General features: G+C 42.7%; 1 protein-coding gene across 2 annotated transcripts in view; it reads right to left on the reverse strand.

Annotated features, from left to right (window-relative positions):
- Positions 1–364: 364 nt before the first annotated feature.
- micall2a (mical-like 2a) overlaps positions 365–14,868 on the reverse strand; it is a 96,006-nt gene continuing 81,502 nt past the window's right edge. For both annotated transcript variants that reach the window (XM_043711848.2, XM_087997721.1), the window contains 7 exons: positions 14,145–14,242; positions 12,945–13,071; positions 9,309–9,399; positions 7,147–7,220; positions 6,370–6,484; positions 1,107–1,153; positions 365–631 (listed from right to left, as the gene is read on the reverse strand). In XM_043711848.2, coding sequence (XP_043567783.2) covers positions 534–631; positions 1,107–1,153; positions 6,370–6,484; positions 7,147–7,220; positions 9,309–9,399; positions 12,945–13,071; positions 14,145–14,242 — 650 coding nt within the window. In that variant the 3' untranslated portion in view covers positions 365–533. The remainder of the gene's footprint in view (positions 632–1,106; positions 1,154–6,369; positions 6,485–7,146; positions 7,221–9,308; positions 9,400–12,944; positions 13,072–14,144; positions 14,243–14,868) is intronic.

Here is a 14,868-nt window from a genome sequence, read left to right on the forward strand (position 1 = left end):
AAAACCTATTACTTTGACCAACATTTCTGGTCACCTGCCATGGCTTTTCCTTACTTGGCTCTGTGTCAACTTTTGCCTGGCAATGTTCCAGTAAAGCACTGTCAGAAAGCTCTGCTGTGCGACAGATGCTATATAATTGAAAATCTTTGTTGTTGTAGACACCATCCAATGACATGGCCGCATCTCCCTTTATAAAGTAAAGGTTATGTCCAAACCTTTGGAGCTTAGAGGAGGACGACACCCACACAATGCTGGTTCACTCCTCATCTTTCCAAGCACATTAGCAAAGTTGGGGATTTTGTTACTGCTGGTCGTTTTTTTGCCACAGAGTTCCATAGTAACAGGAAACATCCTGCTGCATAAGCCCAGCACAAAGAGCTTCCTTTATTCAGAGAACAAGGTTAATGCCACATAAGCATTTGAGAGAGTTGCCTTTGATTACAAGTTTGCGACAGTAGCAGCTCAGTCAATAGCAGCTTGGCACTGAGAAAAGTCACGAGTATGTGGCCATTTCTGAAGACACCAGCACACAGTTATTTTCCCTTTGGTTTGGCTGCAAATCCCTTCAGAAACTTAAGTGGATTGAATTTGTTCCTCTTCTTCAAGTCTTGTTCTGTGTCCTTATTCATATCTGTCAGTGAGGAAAGAAACAGACAGAGTGAGAAGTGGCGGGACAGGGAGGGAGAAGATGAAATGGAGAGAAGGGGGAATGGGGCAAAGAGAAAAGAGGATTTGAAAACCAAAGGGATATGGTTTCCAGAGGGGTAAAAAGGGTAGGAAGGAGAGAAGGGGTGAAAGGGAGAGAGGGTAGGAATAAGAAGGAAAGAGGTTTGGAAAGTGGGGAAGAGGAGATTGTTTTTAATTCATTCACAGGATGAGGGTGTTGTTAGCCAGGTCAGCATTTATTGCCCACTTCTTATTGCCCAAAGGGAAGTTAAGTGACAACCACATTGCTGCAGGTCTACAGTGACATGTAGGTCACACCAGGTAAGGATGGCAGTTTCCTTCCCGAAAGGACATTAGTGAAAATATTGAAAGCAGAAGAGTATTGAAATACAGTACTTCTTTAGTTTTTTTTTAATTGATTAAAAAGTTTTTATTCCTACCCATCCTTTTAATCATGGCTTCCATCATCTGGTCTTCTTCCATTTCTCTGTAATGGAAGAATATGTCATAGAGTTAGTCTGGCTTATCAACAAAACCTATTACTTTGACCAACATTTCTGGTTGCCTGCCATGGCTTCTCCCTACTTGGCTCTGTGTCAATGTTTAGGCAGCATCTGAGGAGCAGAAGGGTTGATATTTCAGGCATAAGCCCTTCATGTGATGCCCAAAGCATCGACTCTCCTGCTCCTTGGATGCTGCCTGACCTGCTATGCTTTTCCAGTGCCAACACTTTTCGACTCTGATCTCGAGCATCTGCAGTCCTCACTTCCTTCTATGTCAATGTTTACCTGACAATGTTCCTCTAGCATTCCTCTTTCTGCCTCTTCTGTTTTGTCGATCATTCTCAGATCCTTGGGTGTACCTTCACACTCAGATGACATGTAGCACCATTTATGGGTCTTCTTCCAAGTGGCAGGCAATGATTAGTGTGGCACCACAGGATGGGTGCTTGGGTACATATGTAAATAAATGACCTGGATGACGGAACCAAATATAACTAGGCAGGATTCTGAGTTGTGTGGATGATCCAAGGAGGCATCAAGGTGGTTTCGACAAGGTGAGTGAATGGGGAAACACACGGCAGGTGCAGTACAGTGTGGCTCAATGTGAAAACAGAAAGACAGGGTATAATTTAAAACTGATAAATAGGGAAATGTGGATGTGCAAAGGGATCTCAGTGACCTTGTAAACCAGTAGCAGTTATGGCAAGCAGTTAAGAAAGTTAATGGTATTCTGGCCTCCACTGGGGATTGGAGTTCAGAAGTAACGCTATCTCTCTGCAGTTATACAGGGCTTTGGTGAGACCATACCTGGAGCACTGAGTGCAGCTTTGGTCCCCCTGCCTCAGAAAGAATATCCTTCCATAGAGTGAGGCACTATCCTATGAGGAGAGATTGATTCAACTGGCCTGTGTTAATTACAGTTTGTAGGGATGAGAGGCGATATCATTGAAACATAAAATTCCAACAGGGCTTGACAGACTAGCTGCAGAGTAGACCATTTAAGACTGAGATGAGGAAAGGTTTCTTCCCAGAAAGGGTAGTGAACCTATGGTATTCTCTACCCCAGAAGGCTGTGGAGGGCAAGTCACTACATATATTCAAGAATGAGCTGGATACATTTCAAGATTCTAAGGGCATCAAGGGCTATGGGTAGAAAGAGATAAAATTGCATTGAGATGGAGCATTGGCCATGATTTTGTTCAATGGCAGAAAAGGGTTAGAAGGACTGAATGGCCTACTCTTCCTCCTAGCCTCTGTGTTTCCATATAGTTTTGCGTCTAGATAACGTTTTTTTGCATTCCATTTTGCTGCTAGATTTAACCAACGCCACCACCTTTTCATAGACTCTCTCAGCAGAGGAAGAAGGCATGAATGAATTATCCAATTCAAGCCACTTCCTCTTTCATTCCCCAAAGCCTCATAACCTTATCCCCTGCATATACATATACACACACACACTAAATTTTAAAAGTTATTAAATCTGCCTCCACCATCCTTTTAGACAGTCTTTTCCAGATCACAACAACAAACTAGGTAAAGAAAATAAAATCCTTATGTCACCTCGGTTCTATTGCCAGCTAATTTACATTGGTGTCCTTTAACAGATCTCATCTTATGTTTTAAATGACAAACAAACTTATTGAATCTGAACAAGCAAATAGATTACAGTCGTGTATTATAATTGCAGGTTTCAATATTCAATACTGATTACTTAAAAAGTAAATAACAATTTGTCACAATTTCTACATCAATTTGACAGTAATCTATTTAATAGTTCACTTTTTAGTCAAATCAATTGCAGCAGTCAATCAATGTGAGCTGGTCTCTCCAAAAGCTCCAGACTGATTTGATAGTTAGATAATAAGCAGCTCCCAAAATAATTTTACAGTGGCTTGTAAAACTAGCAACTACATTCGAGATTCTTGCATCTTAAACTAATTGATCAGTATATCTATATTTAAATTGTGTGGCTTAGTTCATCCCACAAGTCAGCAGTGAAATATTAATTGTGCAGCTTTTGAATGAAGTTAGACTGTAAAACTGTTTCCCAGTGCAGTGGGTTTTTAACTCCTCAGCGATCAAGACTAAATCTCGCTCCTCACGGACTGTCGCTGACTATTGAGTTGAAGAGAATGCAAACTTCTTCTTTTCATCACATTTGAAAGCAGAAGTTCACAGTCTAGAAAACACTGGGCACAAACCAAGCTCACAATCCTCATGGTGTGGTGCACTGCAGCATTCCTGAGAGTGAATCTCAACCACCATACTGCTGAAAGGGCAGCCATGAACCTCCAAGCCCCTGACTGTGATCAATAAGGTTTGAAAGCAATTTCTCCTCTCTTTCTTCCAGGTACCTTCCATAGCCACCAGGAGTAACCACTAGTAAACAAACAGAGATAACTTTTATTTTATTCACTCATGGATGATCAACTAAATTATTCAAATTAAAAGGAAGTGACCTGCGATACCATTGAGAGTTGCCTGTAGTGAACTGAAAGGGAAATGGTTTGTTGCCCACAGATTTTATTTTTCCAACTTTGGACGATCTATAAACTTTAGCACATTCCTAACTCTCGTGCCTATGTTGTAACACACCTCATGTCCTGTTCATCATCACTCCTGTATTCAATGACCTACAAAAGGCCTCCAGACTGACAACACTATTTTAAAATTCTCATCTGGGTGTTCGAGTTGACTTTGCATGGTCTGGCCCCTCCCTATTTCTGTAACTCCCTACTACCTTCAGAAATCTCTGCACTCAGCCAATTATTCACATCATGCATATCCCTTTTACAATCAATTCACCACTACTGTTGTGCTTTCAGATGTGCAGGCCCTAAACTCTGGAGTTTCCTCCCTAAACTTCTCTGCCTCTCTCTTCCTTCTTTAAAGCCTATGTGTTTGACTGACCCCCTGGTTACCCCTTTTGATAGCTCCTTGATGTCAATTTCTGCCTGAATACATTCCTGGGAAGTACATGTTATGATGTTAAAGCTGCCTGATAAAACAAGTTGTTAGGGAAGCAGCCACTTAATTTTCCTGGCACCATGTCTTCCAGACAACGCACGGAGTCTTCAATGTTGCTCCTCGGTGATGTTAGCAAGAAATCGATGAGAGCAGGAACCAGATACAGGGCAGATGGGCACCATGGACAATACAATGAAGCTTCCACAGAATTAAAAAGGGGGCATTCACTGAGTTTATTTCACATGGGAATTTCTCTTTAGATCAGCTGTGCACTTGCAGGCAGCAGTGAGTGGCAGTACGACAGATTGCCAGGATGGCAATCATCCACATGGCAGACACAGGGTGACAGATGGCACACACTTAACTATTCCTCTGTTTGCTGTGATTGGACAGCAGAGTTCAGTGCAAAATACTACGCCATGAACAGTTTAGCTAAAATTCAAACTGTTGGGCAAAACCAAATCTTCTATTAAAGTGGTTCGTTCATTGATGACTAAACCCTCTCGTCTCTGAGTTGGCAGTTTGAAGCTTTGAAATTCTCCTCTGACAGTTTCTCGGAGGATCCCCAGTTGTTTTCCCCGGTCAACATTCATACAAACACATGAATTAAGAGGAGTTTAAATGTGCTCAGTATTGGCACTAAGCAGCCAAGTCTCATCGTGAGGAGGGACAAAAACCTGGAGGGCAGTGTACCCTGTAATCCAGTTCACTCTTTGTAAACCTGGCCTTGGTATTGACACACAGACCTTTGAGATGATTCAAGATGTATTAAATCTTTGTGGGGAGGGAGGAGTAGGAAAGAAAGACTTTAAGGTCAGCTGAAATCATAGAGACATTACAATGAGAGTAGAGGCCATTCAGACCACTTGAGGTATACTTGCTCTTCAGTTGCACCAATGAGATTTCCACCTGATCCTTGTGTAAGCTTTGCTGATTATGAGATGAGGTTGAATCCAAATTGCTCATTATTGGAAATTAGGGTCCCTTAAAAACAATATTCGTAGTGTCTATGTGGGATGGGATTTCATGTAACAGCTATTACAGCAGCAATTAACTTTCCAAACTTCCAGCATAGGAAAACGAAATGGGAGAATTAAGAAGAAACACAGAGGTTACAACGTGCATTGAACTAGCATCAACAATTTACCTGGTGGCAAACGTACTCTCGTATCATGGTTTTGTTTTGGAAAATTAGGAGGTTTCAGCCTTAGAATGAAAACTAAACTTCAAATGGAGATGGGAAAAGGGACAGTGGTCAGCTGACATAACGAGTAGTGGTTCCATGGCCATAGGCCAAAAATCTTCAGACAATTGATTGACACAACATAAACTTCCTGGCCCTAGAAATATGATCTAACAATTAGGCTTGGGACAGAAAGGCAGTCTCTTCAGGGAGCTCTCATTGAGGAGTTCTCATTGGGCTGTCCTGGCTGTCTTCTCCAGGTGGAAGATGGACCAGAAGAAATCGAGAAAGACCAAGGGAAGAATTCTCTGACACTTTGGCTAGAGAGCAGGATGCTGCCCCCACCACTTTAACAAGACCAAATCATTTCGCACTTGACAACCTGTTTATCCTCTGGGATCAGTGGACCATCCCCAATTGTCACATGTGTCACTTCTCTAATATCATTAATTAATGCATCATCTCTAAATTGCTGCTTCTTAACAAACTCAATAAACTATCAGGAAATTGCTACAATTTTACTGTTCCTCGGATGCTGCCTGAACTGCTGTGCTCTTCCAGCACCACTAATCCAGAATCTGGTTTCCAGCATCTGCAGTCATTGTTTTTACCTACAAATCATCAATTGCCTATATTAGGTAACCATGATCATGAATTCCCTAAAATCAACATCATTGCGAAGGGTCAAAACACAAAGTTTAGAAGACAAAATGAGGGAGTTGGAAATCTTTTGACTGCAAAGGTAATAAGAGCAATGTGATATATAACAGAAAAGGTTGTTGGATTAAATAGTCTAGGTCAGGATCAAGATACTATCAGAGACCATTCTGGAGCTCGAATAGATTGGGGATGTAGTGGCATTGTTATCAATTACAAAGTGGAAGATTCACCATAGCAACAGATCTTATTCTTGATGCTAATATTTCTGCTCTTCCCAATTATGGCACAAAGGGAAATGTTGGACACTCCCCAGCACCCACCCCTCACTAAACAATCTCTCCACAGAAAATCAGACAGCCACGTTGTAAAACTGGATTGCACATCTCATACCTCACTCTGTCTTCATCCAATCCATCAATGATTTCATTCCTGCCCTCCACTGTTCTTAGTAGCTCTTCCAACAGCTCCTTTTCACGAAATCGATCTCGCTCGGTTTTACTGTCTTCTGCAATGGCAACACATGGGAACACAAACTTTTGGTCAGCTGTTCTCATAATTCCATACATGGCTGGGATCAATTTTACTTCAGTCATACTCCTGTGAAAGGCCTTGGGACATTTTATTACAATAAAAGGTCTTATGTATGTAGGTCGCTCTGCTATAACATGCATTCCGTTAAGCCAAATTTGCTGTAACATGATTGATAAATTGGGGACACTGTTTCTAAAGCATTTATTTTTAAAATGTGTGTTGGCTATAACGTGAATACATCGCCAACATTTTAAGCGTTGTTTCTAAAGCGCGATTTTTCTATAATGTTGTACAAGAACGCAACTATCGTGTTACAGAAGAAATACCTACACAGAGGAACCTCGATTATCTCGAACAAGATGGGCGGGCACTATTTTGTTCAGATAATTGATTATTCGGTTCATTGATTTTCTTTGGGGCTCGGAGTTTTTTTATGAAGTCTGCTCCCCATTAAGGAGAAGCGCGCGAGCGTCCACACCCCCTATCCACCCCCAACCCCGTACACCAACACCCACCCACCCCCACCCCGCCCCCAATCCCAAGTAGAAGATCAACGACAGTGTGGTCTTTATAGGTATTCTGAACCTGCTTTGATTTAGACATTGCATTCTTTCCAACAATGGGTTCTACTCTGACCTGCTTTTTCCATCAACACTCGTAACTCCTCCAGGATCTGACCCTGATGGTCCTCCAGATTCTGTTGCTTTGATCTGTCAATTAAAACAAAGGTATAGTGTTTGTGCCAATCAATACCTGGATTCACAGTGAAAGTTGTAAGAAAATTCAAAGGCAACAGGCATATTCCCAACAGAGGTGAGTCTTGGGTGATGGATCCAGGCAACTGTTCACATAGGGAGGAACTGGAATGCAGCTACAGGAAACGTAGGTAAATGTAGGAGGGGGAAAGGATAAGAAGGATATGATGACTAGATTAGACAAGTTATGTTGGAAGCAAGCTCACGTGCAGTCAAAGAGTCAGACAGCACAGAAACAGACTCTTGTGTCCTACTCATCCATGTTGACCAGATATCCTGAATTAATCTAGTCCTATTTGCTAGCATTTGGCCTATATCCCTCTAAACCCTTCCTATTCATATACCCATCCAGATGCCTTTTAAATGTTATAATTGTACCAGCCTCCACCATTTCCCCTGGCAGCTCGTTCCATACACGTACCACCCTCTGCGTGAACAAGTTGCTCCTCAGCTCCCTTTTCCACTCTCACCTTGAAACTATGCCCTCTAGTTTTGAACTCCCCCACCCCAGGGAAAAGACCTTGACTGTTCACCCTATCCATGCCCCTCATGAGTTTACAAACCTCTGTAAGATCACACGTCAGCTTCCATAAACACCAGCGTAGACTAGCTGGTCTTTTGGCTGTAACATTCTAGCAAATATTTATGAATAAGCAAGAGATCTTCCATTTGCTATTTCACACAAAGAGTAATACAGAGACTAGCTGAACTGAGCAATATTGTGTGGATGGCCAAAAAGCAAACAAGTAATTTACATGGAGGAGAAAAAGCAATGAAGGGCATGCTTTGGGAATTATACAGAACTGAAACATGGAAACAGGACATTCAGCCCATACAATTCATGGAGCATTTATCTTCCATTTGTCCAGTATTCGAACCCAAATGTCTCTGCTCAGTGTGTACCCTTTCCTTCAACCACCAATCAAACCTGCTTTAAGTAATGGCTTGGTCCTCACTCTAAACACTTAACTGTACACTTGATAGCCTCACAATCCTTCGTGCAAAAAGCTTTCTCCTGTTCGCCATCCCTGCCTCTTCTTTCATCTTCTATACACCCTGGTTCCATTAACCACTGCAATGTCAGTTTCAATTCACTCTATTCCATCCTATCACATGTTCAAATGCCTTGCTCTTATAATTTGTTTAGTTGCAAAACTGCGACCTGATTTTTCCAAGTGTCAAAAGGAATGGAGGATTGGAAAGTCATGAAAGTAGGATTGAGGCAGCTTGAGAAGACCATAAAACCACAAAACATAGGAGCAGAAATTCGGTCATTTAGCCCATCGAGTCTGCTCCACCATTCAATCATGGCTGATTGGTTTCTCAACCCAATTCTCCTACTTTCTCCCTGTAACCCTTGATCCTCTTTACAATCAAGAACCTGTCTATCTCAGTCTCAAATGTATTCAATGACCTGGCCTCCACAGCATCCTGTGGCAGTGAATTACATAGATTCCCCACTCTCTGGCTGAAGAAGTTTCTCCTTCTCTCCATTCTAAAAGGTCTTCCCTTTATTCTAAGGCTGTGCCTTAGGTCCTAGTCTCTCCTACTAATGGAAACATCTTCCCAACATCCACTCTGTTCAAGCCACTCAGTATTCTGTAAGTCTCAATTAGATCCCCACTCATCCTTCTAAACTTCATCGAATATAGACCCAGAGTCCTCAAACATTCCTCAGATGTTAAGCTGTTCATTCCTGTGACCATTCTCGTGAGTCTTGTCTGAATACACTCCAGAACCAGGACATCCTTCCTGAGATATGGGGCCCAAAACTGTGCACAATGCTCCAAATGTGGCCTGACCAGAGCCTCAGAAGTACATCCCTGCTTTTATATTCAAGTCCTCGAGAAATATCATTGCTTTTGCCTTCCTAACTACTGACTCAACCTGAAAGTTTACCTTGAGAGAATCCTGGAAGTGAGAAAAAGAGAGTTTTGCCAGGGACAGAGAGGGGGTTAGGAAAGCAGTGTGCCAGTTACAATGTGTAGCATTGAAATTGCCTTGGTCCAGTCTCCCCCTTGCCCCTGTCCACTTACTACTCACATGTAAACGAGCTCCGATTCTCGTCTCATCAGTAACTGTTTCTCATGGATTAGTTTGAACCACTCCACCATCAACTCGTCCTCGTTTTCATCTGTTTGTGTTCAATATAAGAAAAAAAATGGAGAGTTTCTAGAATCAGGTGAACTGACAATCAACAGAAATCCTCAAGCACACTGTTGTCAAATCACACACAGCCTTGTTTGTTCACTGCTCCACATCAGGCTGACCACTAGGAGTCTGCACATAGCATGACACAGGACATCAGCTCACCTTGGTCAATGGGACCAGCAAGCCTGGTCCACCTTCAAGGTGCCATAGTGAAGAAATGTGTATAAGAGAAGTAGCAATGTGACATTTGGACTCAGTACCTCTAATCAGCACCATTCAATTAAATCAATTCCACTTTTCCACTCAATCTTAATATTCCGAGATTCCTTAAATGCCCAAAGATCTACTGATCTCTGTCTTGAATATATATATTTGTCAACTAAGCATCTGTAGAACTCATGGGGAGCAAATTCCAAAGATTCACATCTGTTAGAGGGAAGAAAGTTCTCCTCATCTCTGTCCTTAATAGCTAACCCCACATCTGATACTGTGATCCCCTCACTCTTGATCCAGGGGGACCATCCAAACTCTGCTTGCCTGGTGACCAGCAGGGGGCGAGACTGGGAATTTGGTTGGCAAGAGGACCCACGCATCACATATCCCGAGTCATGTAAGTGGCAACTGATAGAAAGTGGTAATCAAGACAGGGATGAGGAAGACTTGGGAGTCAAGGGAGGTTCTAGGTTTGTGGTGAGACACAAAGAAAACTCACCTAGCCCACAAAAAAAAGTAAAGCATTCAAGCCTAAGGCACTTGTTGGCCCATGATCCCCTCCCAGCACATCTGGCATCATGAAAGAGGAAGCCATTTGTGGTTCCCCCTACCCCCTAACTCTCCTCTCCAACAACTCCACCTCCCCCCGCCAATCCTGTAACTAATCTCTACTTAAGAACAACTCCATTCGGTGTCTCACTAACTGCTTAAAATAACAGCACAATATCAGAGAGGCTGGGTGACAAGGAGGATGTATGACTGACTTGAGTTTGATTTGTATAGGCTTCAAAGCAGGGCCTGAGAGGCTAGGACTGGGACCAAGCAGTCTCACTTTTTATCACTGGTGACCTTCAACTTTCCCACAATTTATTTTCAGATTCCCAATCGTCATAGTTTGGACTCAATGATACCTCACTTCCACTGGCTTGCTCTTCCATTTTCTATATTTAGTTTGGATAGGAACAAATGTAGGCCATTCAGCTTTGCATGCTAGTTCCACCATTTAACATATTCATGGTTAACCTCCAACTCAACCTGACCACTATCCAATCCCCATATCCCAGAATTCCTTCAGTATTCAAAGTGATAGTCACAGTGACTCTTCCTATTAGACTCTCCAGCTTGAGGAAACATTGTTTCAGCACCCAACCCCTCAAGCACTTTGAGAATGTTCTACATTACATGAAATAATAGCCTGATCTAATCAATCTCTCTTTATAGGACAATCCCCTCATCTCAGGAATCATCCTCATGGACCTTCAAGTTTGCTTTATCCTTCCTTATGAGATCCGAACTGCTCTCAGGAATCTACATGACACCGCTCTATATAACTATGTTCAGACTTCCTTACTCTGACACCCCAAATCATTTGCGACAAAGGCAGACATATGTTTTGCTTTCCCAATTGTCAGCCGTAGCGACATGCTCAATTTCAGAGATTTTTATAGAAGCATGTGCAGGTGCTTCAGTTTAATCCCTGCCTTAATACTTTCCCCAATGTGACAGGGTGGGAGGTGCTCTTCACAAATGGTGGTGAATCAGACCCTTCCTGCGATAGGAGTAGGCCAAGGCAGCCTGGATGGAGATCTCAGGGAAGGTTGGCAACCATTGGGTCCACCAAAGGTGCTGCATCTGGTCCTGTAAAACCATCAATGACTTCCTTCAATTCATCCAGGGGAATGGGGGCGATGGGGCGATGAGTATCAAGACTGTGCAACACTTCAGGCCAAAGAATGAATTGATAGATAGAACCAAACACACTGATGCTGTTGAATGAATGATGGGGATGCATGTAGACAAAAGTTCTCAGCTAAACCGCCACTTTCTCCTACAATCTGACATAACCTGAAGGAACGGTTGACAATGGGTAGAGGGATTCCCAATGTCAAAGTCCTCACATCAGCTGAGGAAGATCCCTCCAGACTGCTGGGGAACAGGCAGGTAAAGCTGGAGTGATAAGGCAGCTACAATGAGTGGTGTCACTACTATGGCACTCAGGACCACAGAAGGAATGGCGTTGTACTCATAGATTCTGTGGAATGTCAACATGTTTCTTTTAGTTCCCCTTTACAGGTGCTTGCAAACCTGACCCCAGAGGATGTACCACGCCCTGTCTCTTCCTCACCCTCCACCAGCTCAGCTGTCCCCACCCTGACGGTGGGGGGGCTTGCATTAAGAAAGATGGCTATGTTCTGTGAGTACAGCATAACCACATCACAGCAGCTGAGGGAACCTGTGAATGCTGAGGTTCCTGATATTAAGTATTATTGGGCATCAGCTCATGATTGAACGCTGTCTGCTGGGCATGCGACAAAATAGAAGAATACATAGCAGATCTACCTGGGTATGAGCAGCTTTGCACAGACTATGGAGGAGTGCATACATGCCTTAAGTTCTGCCATGTTTCAGACACATAAGCACATGGTTTCCTCTGTGGAGAGGTTGGTAACTACCGAGGAGGAGCAGGTCAAGCTGTAGGCCCAGAGGTTTTCTGACCTGTATTCCATCACTTGAATTGTTCGCTCCATGCAGCAATCGCTAGGAAAGAGACTGAGAGCTGAGGGATCTATTGCTTAGATGAAACACCTGAGCCCCTGCTTGATGGACAGCTATAGCTTTCTGATTAAGTCAATTTCACAACATTTATTTACACAAGCAAGAGGTATTGAGTGCTTACATTTACAGCTATTGATACTTTCAATGGTCAGGGAATTCTTTACAGTTTATTATCTACAGTGAAAAATAGTTTATTTTTTAAACATTGTGGTGAGTTATCAATGAATGAATGTTTAAAGCTTTTCGTAAGCATCCTCCTGTCACTAGAGCAATCACTGCTTCTGTACAGTGCTGCCCAACTTCCGACTTAACCCCAGGCCACAGACCCTAGTTTTATCTGTCCTTCTCTCTCTCTATCTTACTGAGTAATGGAATTGCACATGTTACTTTCAAATTGATGGGCACTGTTCTACAATCTAGGGAAGATCAAAGGCAATGCATCCAATATCCCTCCAGCTACCTTTCTTAAAATTTTAGGATTTGGCCATTTGATGGCATTAATACCCATTCATTACTCCAGCACTATTTCTTGATTAATGATAATATCCCCTGCTTCTCATTTGCACTTGACTTTCAGTTCTCCACCATTCCCAGAATAATTTTCGTACAAAGTATTCATTTAATGCCTCACACGACTCTACTATTATTGATCTGGATCTAAACTCTTAATACTCTCACAAAAAAAATCGAATCAACTTCTGTTTCCAACTTTGGGCAGGGGTGACACAGCCCAGTTTCTGCTCTGCCTCAGACACCCACCTCCCTCACAGCTCCGAAGCTGAGGCTCCAGCTCCACCCCCTTCTGTTCCAGTGCGTCCAGCTTCTTCCCGATATCCTGCAGTTCATTCCGAATGTCCTCTTCCGATATCCGCTGACTGGAGGTGCTCTGCAACATGAAGTGCAGAGTTCAAACGAAATGCAAACAGGAAAAACGATAAGTGGACAAATTTGTTCCCACAGTCAGCTAGATCTCTTTGCAAATAAAGACTCAGCGGCATCTTCTTAAATGAACTAATGTTGGCCTTCTCAGGGAGGAATTAATAAAACCCATTCCCAAGGAAACATTTCTCTTCCCATTCCTGCTGCTTCCACCCTGGTCAGTTGCCTGTGAATCAGACTTGGCTGCTTGATCATCTATGTTGACCCCCGTGGCTAATGTCTTGCTTTATTGTGAATAAGACCTAGGCCAGTGAAAGGAACATACTTTAGCAAGCAATCTGTCATCAGGATAAAGTGAAAGTCCTCAGACAGTCTCCCTGACACAACCTAAATGGGAAGGGAAGGTGATGAGCACACTGCAGGGCACCAGTCAACCAATGAATGCACACTGTGTACAATGACTGTGGATAGGACTGAGTGAACATTGAGATCACATGAAAAGGACTGTTAATGTGACAACAAGATTAAATACAGTGACCGTGCACACATGGACTAACACAAACACGCTTCACCCACCACAAATCCCTCCTTTTCCCTCCCATCCTCATCCTCACCCATAAGTGACTAGCCTTTTACTTTGCTCTACTGATAATTTTCTTCTTTATGGGGATGCAGTGCTGTAGTGGTAAGCAAATCAGACTCAGTAATATAGAACTCCAGGCCAATGTTCTGAGGAGATGGGTTTGAATCCCACCATGACAGACAATAACATTTATATTCAATAAAAATCTCAAATTAAAGCTATGTGACCGTGTAACATTATCAATCGTTAAAAACTCATCTGGTTCAGTAATGCCCTTCAGAGGAGAAATTTTGCTGTCCTTATCTGGTCTGGCTTATATGTGACTCCAGACCCACAGTAATGTGGTGGACTCTTAAATGCCCTCCAAAATGGCAATTAGGGATGGGCAATAAATCCTAGCCCACCCAGCGATGCCCATATCCCATGAACTAATTTTTAAAACATTATTCATATTATTATGGAGTGAATTTCCTTCCTTCTCATTCGCTCATTCTCACCTTCTCAGGGGTAGTGGGAGAGTCACCATGACCTTGGCTTTTCTTGGGATCTTCTGGAATGTAGTTGCTTTCAAAGAATTTTGCTCTTGCTGACTTTCCTGTAAAATTAAACCAGTGTCTCTTCAGAACTCTTGTAGTCAGACATTATCCCATCAATAACTAACACAGAAGAAACACAAAGTGGTGAGTCATATAAACCTCTGATAACACCCCATTTAGACAATGGCTTTGAGTTGGGATACAGCACCTCAAGGGAGGATATATCTACCTGGGAGTGGGGTGCAACCCAGATACGCCAGTGATACTGAGATTAAACAGTTAAATTATGAAGTCAGGTGGGAGGACAAGTCTCGTATTCCCTCACGTACAGGTGATTGCTTAGAACTTCAAAATTAGAGCTGGACAATTCCAGATACTGCCAGGAATCATTTATTCTATCTAAGGATATAAGAAAACTGCAACTCTCTTCTCATTGCAAAACCTAGGGCTTGGGTCAATTGAACATTCCAAATGTGTTACTTATTTTTCAATGTGTTTTTGGTATGTCGGCAGCAGGGGCAAGGCTAGCATTTACTGTGAATCCCTCATTACCCTCAAGGGGTGGTGCTCAGCCACCTTAACAAACTGCTGCAATTCATGAGACAGAGGTATGTCCGCGTTGGTGTAAGGAAGGGAATCCCAGGATTCTGACCCAGCGACAGTAAAGGACCAGTGATACAAATCA

Source organism: Chiloscyllium plagiosum, unplaced genomic scaffold (genome assembly GCF_037043375.1).
Source record: "Chiloscyllium plagiosum isolate Xiang-an unplaced genomic scaffold, Cpla_swu_hap1 HiC_scaffold_20, whole genome shotgun sequence".
In the NCBI taxonomy this organism is placed as follows: Eukaryota; Metazoa; Chordata; class Chondrichthyes; order Orectolobiformes; family Hemiscylliidae; genus Chiloscyllium; species Chiloscyllium plagiosum.